Source organism: Manihot esculenta, chromosome 5 (assembly GCF_001659605.2).
Source record: "Manihot esculenta cultivar AM560-2 chromosome 5, M.esculenta_v8, whole genome shotgun sequence".
NCBI classification, from domain to species: domain Eukaryota; kingdom Viridiplantae; phylum Streptophyta; class Magnoliopsida; order Malpighiales; family Euphorbiaceae; genus Manihot; species Manihot esculenta.
In genome coordinates this window covers 6,323,711-6,329,265 of record NC_035165.2, presented here as the reverse complement: position 1 = coordinate 6,329,265, position 5,555 = coordinate 6,323,711, and the positions used below count along the sequence as shown (strand labels likewise).

The 5,555-nt window shown below is 30.9% G+C and overlaps 1 protein-coding gene across 1 annotated transcript; it reads left to right on the top strand.

Annotated features, from left to right (window-relative positions):
* Positions 1 to 1,720: 1,720 nt before the first annotated feature.
* LOC110616292 lies at positions 1,721 to 3,231 on the top strand. Its single transcript, XM_021758673.2, has one exon. It carries the CDS (start codon positions 2,206 to 2,208, stop codon positions 3,103 to 3,105), a length of 900 nt encoding a protein of 299 aa, XP_021614365.1. The 5' UTR covers positions 1,721 to 2,205; the 3' UTR covers positions 3,106 to 3,231.
* Positions 3,232 to 5,555: the final 2,324 nt, after the last annotated feature.

Below are 5,555 nucleotides of genomic sequence, written 5' to 3'. Positions count from 1 at the left end.
CATTTTTTTTTTAACGAGATTGAGAGTTGAATCAGGATAAAATTGTGTTATATAAAAAATATATATAAGATATTCTTACTATTTTCTGATCTGTTGCGAGTAAATTTCAATTATTATCGTTAATATTTACTTTATTCAACCTATTTAGAAAATAAATTTTTTTATTAATTTTTTAATTATGTACATATTTAATGTAAAATAAATTTATTAAATTTTATTAAATATTAATAAATAATTTAAATATTAATAAATGATTTAAATATTTATTTAAAAAAACAATGAAATATTATATTAAAAATAAAATAAAATTAAATAAGGTATAATAATTAGTTTAAGGATAATATTTTGAAATTATTAAAAATGAAAAGGATGAGGTATATTAAAAATATTTGATAATATATATTAATATACTAGATAGGGTGGAAGTGGTATTATTTAATTGAAAGGGACCAGGTGTCCTGACTAGCTGTGAGATATGCCAACCAATACCCTACATGTGCACGTGATTCTCTCACCTCCTTGGCTTGTACTAGAATTCCAAAATTCCTTCATCTACAAATAAAAACAAAGCATTATCTTTTTAGTATTTTAATATAATTACAATCAAAATCTCACACTTTATACATTCATTATTTCTTCTCATTAATTAATAGTGAAAAATTAAAATTTTTATATTCACTTAAATCAATAAAATTAATTAAAAATTTTAATATTTAAAGATTATAATAATTTTGCTTTCAAAAAAAATTATAATAATTCATTTAAAATACTTTTTAAATAATTATATTTTTTCACATATTAATATTAAATAATTTAAAATTAATAAATATATATAAAAAATAAAAAATAATTTCATTTTAAAATTCTCAGAATAATAAATAACGTTGATCAGAGTAATTAAATAATATAAATTTTAAAATTATAAAGATTAAAAAATTCATATATTTAAAATTATAAAAATTAAATAATATTTAAGATAATTATATAATAATTAATATTTTAATTTCACAAAGTATATGAATACTTAAATAGATTGATATTAAAAAAAAGAAGACCATGTAGTAAATTTTTAAAAAATTTAAGGACCTAACAATAATTCTTCTAAATTTTACAATTACATTCAAAGTAATCCTTGTCGTTTAACAAGTCCCATTGCATATACGTGTTGATGACTCAATAAATTTGATGGTTGTATGAATAAGTCTGACTTTATATGAATAAAAATTTGGTGATTTTTTTATTTATTATTATAAAATTATAAATATTTATTATTGTAAATTAATAATTATAGTAATTATGTTATTAAGCATAGACAGAATGCAATTGATGGTAATAATAATAAGAGACAAAGAAACCTTCACCAAAATGATGATACCAAATAACAATTCCTTCATTTGCAATTCTCCTTAGCACAATCACTATTCCTCTCTCCTCAATTTCTTCCACCACCACAGTAACTTTTATAAATTTAAGGTGAAATTTTTTTATAATATAAGAATTAAATAATAATTTTTTTATTAAAAATTTTTTTATTTTTGAAAAATTTAAAAAAAAAAATATTAGAGGGGTTTAGAAGAGATCATTGGCGTTTTAAGGAAATTAAGCTTGGATTTATTGAAGGTCTAATGCATGTGTAATGTCAGTTAAAGGGGAGGCCCCATTATGATTCTTGTAATTATGGACAACCATAAAACCACTTATTTATTTTTATATGGGGAAAAAGGGCAAAAGCAAAGGCGATGCCTTTAGCTTTTTCTTTCATCTAACGTGTAGTATAATAAGCAGTCCTTTTCCAGCCAACATCCAGCTTGCCCTTCTTCTTCTTCTTCTTCTTCTTCTTCCATGGTCTACCTTTCCCATGTGACCCTCCCTCTTCCTTCCCTTACTGTCACATCATCTTCCTCTCTCTATTATTAGTCTTCTTTGATAATTCATCTTTTGTTAAAAACTTGGCACTCTCATTGACAATCTACCAAATCTAAGTCATTCCTCTCTCTCTCCACATACCCAGATCAAATTGAAGCATAAAGAAGCTGAATTTGGAGCCTTTGGATGATGGGGTTCTTCAGTGCATCTTAATTTCATGAGTGAGGTACTGTGAATTTTTGTACCGTCTTGCGTATATTTTCTTTCCCCTGGTACAGTGCCGATTTCTTAGGTAGAGAGGAATTATAGGGAAGATATTGGTTTTCTTTTTTTGGTATAATGAGAGACTTCCCTTCTTGTTTTGGTGAAAGTGGAGTTCAAGTGGCTGATTCATCATCTTCAAACAGTGCAAAAGCTGCACAAAATTTGGTAACATGTGTCTATCAGTGTAAATTACGTGGTCGTTCTTGCTTAATTACCGTTACCTGGACTAAGAATCTCATGGGTCAAGGTCTTAGCGTCGCAATCGATGATTCAACTAATCAGTGTCTCTGTAAAGTTGATATAAAACCGTGGTTGTTTTCTAAAAGAAAAGGGTGCAGGAATTTAGAGGTAGATTCTAGTAAAATTGATATATATTGGGACTTATCTAATGCCAAATTTGGTTCTGGGCCAGAACCGTTGGAAGGATTTTATTTGGTTGTTGCGTTTAACCAAGAAATGGTGTTACTTCTTGGGGACATGAAGAAGGAAGCATACAAGAAAATTGACAGTGCTTCAATACATTCTAATGCCATTTTTATCGCTAAGAAAGAACACATTTTTGGTAAGAAGTTCTATGGTGCAAAAGCTCAGTTCTGTGATAAGGGGCAGCTGCACAATGTCTCAATCGAGTGTGACACCGTTGATCTTAAGGACCCATGTCTTGTGATCCGCATAGATAGTAAGATGGTAATGCAGGTCAAGAGACTGAAGTGGAAGTTCCGGGGCAACCACACCATTTTGGTAGATGGGCTCCCAGTTGAGGTGTTTTGGGATGTCCATAACTGGTTATTTGGTAATGGTATGGGCAATGCTGTTTTCATGTTCCAAACTTGTCTATCTGCAGAGAAATTATGGAACAGCCAATCTGTGTTTGATCCCTCTGTTTTGACTTGTTCTTACTCGCAGCGATTCAGAGACTACCAATTACAAGGTCTTGGTTTCTCACTTATATTGTATGCTTGGAAGAATGAATGAAACTGTATGTTAAATTGCTGTTATTTGGCAGATGTTTCCTGCAATGTGTTTCAAGAATGATGTGATAGAAGATACAGTAAATGCCATTATAAGTTTACCCATTAGGTTTCTTATCATTTTCTCTTATCAAGTAACTTCTTTTATGGTTGCACTAACCCATTGCTGTTATTGCTTTAGCCTAGTAGTATACTTTGGTTTCTGTTGTTGCAAAATGCGAATGTATGCTACACATTTGACACCTTTATGGAGTGTGAACGCCATTAATGTTAGAAAGAAATAAGAGTTTTTTTCACTCGAGGCAATAGGATGGTAAACATTTTGCCCGTTCTAATTCCTTCTTGGTTGTTGCAAGTGAGTAAAGGTTTATTCCTGGGGTGTGGGGATTGTTCTTGTTCCTGTTTTTGTCGTGGCACGCTTGTTTATCAGTAGTAGCACACAACTGATTTAAGTCTAATTGCAGCATGTCAAGTTTCTGGGGTTCACAAAAGGGGAGGTTGTATTTCTTCTAAATCTTTACCCGATGCTTTAGTTTGGTTAATGACATCACTAATCTTTGTATAAGATCAAAATAGCAAGAAGTAGATGGCAGTAAACTTGATCTGAATAATTCATTTCGAAAGGTTTATTTTTAGGAATGCAGATCATTATCACTAACATGGATGGATAATATACATGTAAGTGAGATTCTATTTGAGCATGTAAAACTACACGCATAACTACTGAGAGTCGATCTCCTAGAGGAAGAGGGCCAATGTTAACTGATTTCTCTTCTTCTTGCGGCAATAGTGTGAGAGATGAATGGATAATGTCTAGCTGATTGCGGCACACAGCAAATGTGAGTGCATTGGAATAACAAGATGTTATTATATTCTTGGACGTTTGTTGATAGAGAGAAGAAAAGTTCCTGTCCTCAATAAAGGACACTTGCTCCTTAGTTATAAATGGATATGTTTCATAACTATTTTGACTTTTGATACATCTATAAATTGGTAAAAATGATAATTTCTGTCCCATGTGTGTAGCTACTTACAGAGGATGATAAACATGACATTAAAGCACAACAATGGGCAAACCTGCTGCTTGATTTAAAAATAGCCCTTGTTTTGTTTCAGCTGTTGTGCTAAATGTATTTGATTGAAAAAGGATATGTTTAATCTTTCCTATCCCCAATGTTAAATCCTCTGGTCCAAAATCGTGGTAGACTTTACACAGAACCTGATTATCCAGCTGAAAAAACAAGGAAATGCTGTGATCAGATATACAAGGTGAAGGGAAATGTTTGAGCATTTGATCAGGTATGTCGTTTTGTAGATTATTAAAGCTAAAGGCTGCTTAAACAACTTTAATTTGTTCAGTGGAAATTGTTGTATAATATGTGCATGGTTTATTCATTCTCTTAGCCTTTGGATGAGCTTTACTTGCATCATTGAGAAGTGATACTGTATTCTTTACATGCTATCCAACTGCTTCCTTCTCTCTAAATCAGGATCTTATGGAATGTGATATTGTTGAATCCTATAATTTAGCAGTGTCTTAAGAGTCTTAGATCAGTTATCATTTGCAGTGTTTCTCCGCCACATTCTACAGTGAATATGAGAAATATGCATAAGTTCTCTTTTGAATTGGGATTGAAATGATTTATTATCAGCTAAAATAGATACCAAGAATTTTACACTTGTGGTTGCATTTAACTGAGCAGCCATGTTCCTTAACAGAAATTTTTTTTACATGACTAGAAAATGCCTTGGTGTCAAAAGATAGCATTCCTGTTGCTTCTGCTGCACAGGCATAGAGTTCTATTTTAAAACTGAAGAATGTGTTCCAAATCTGCTACCAATCCAGGAAGGATTACAAGGAAGAGAAGCTGTACACAGCCAAGTTTGTCCATCAATTTGGCATCATTTAGTACAAGATAGCATTAGGAGTTTGCCTTGATGGGGAATTATCAGATATGAACTCCTGAGCGTGTCCCTGCGTCTTGTTGTTGAAGGCCTAAGGGAGATGAAGAAAGTAGTGGGTGGGTCGATGGGTATTTTTGTTATCCAATTTATGACTAACAGCTAAATCAATTAGACGGGATGAAAGACTTTTCATACTTTATAGCATTTAAAATCTTTAGAAGGGGGTTATACAAAGGGAGATGTGGTGGGGTTGATCTTGAGACTTCGAGTTCGAGCGCAATATCTTTGATCAATCAAATACGCATGAAAAAGAGTTGATTGAAGTAAATATGAGACTTTTTCATGAATAAACAATGCAAGACAAATTAACTTAATGGATATATGGTTTTTATTCATATAATAATAATTTAAAAATATTTCAAAATTAAATATCTTATGAATTTTTAAATATTATTATAATATATATAAATATAATCTAATAAATACTAAAAACTTAATTTTAAGTATTTTTTTAAGCAAAGATATATTCATTGAAAGGCCATCGAAATG

Coding starts and splice junctions, on each gene's coding strand:
- LOC110616292 (XM_021758673.2), top strand. CDS start 2,206: ATGAGAGACTTCCCTTCTTGTTTTGGTGAAAGTGGAGTTCAAGTGGCT.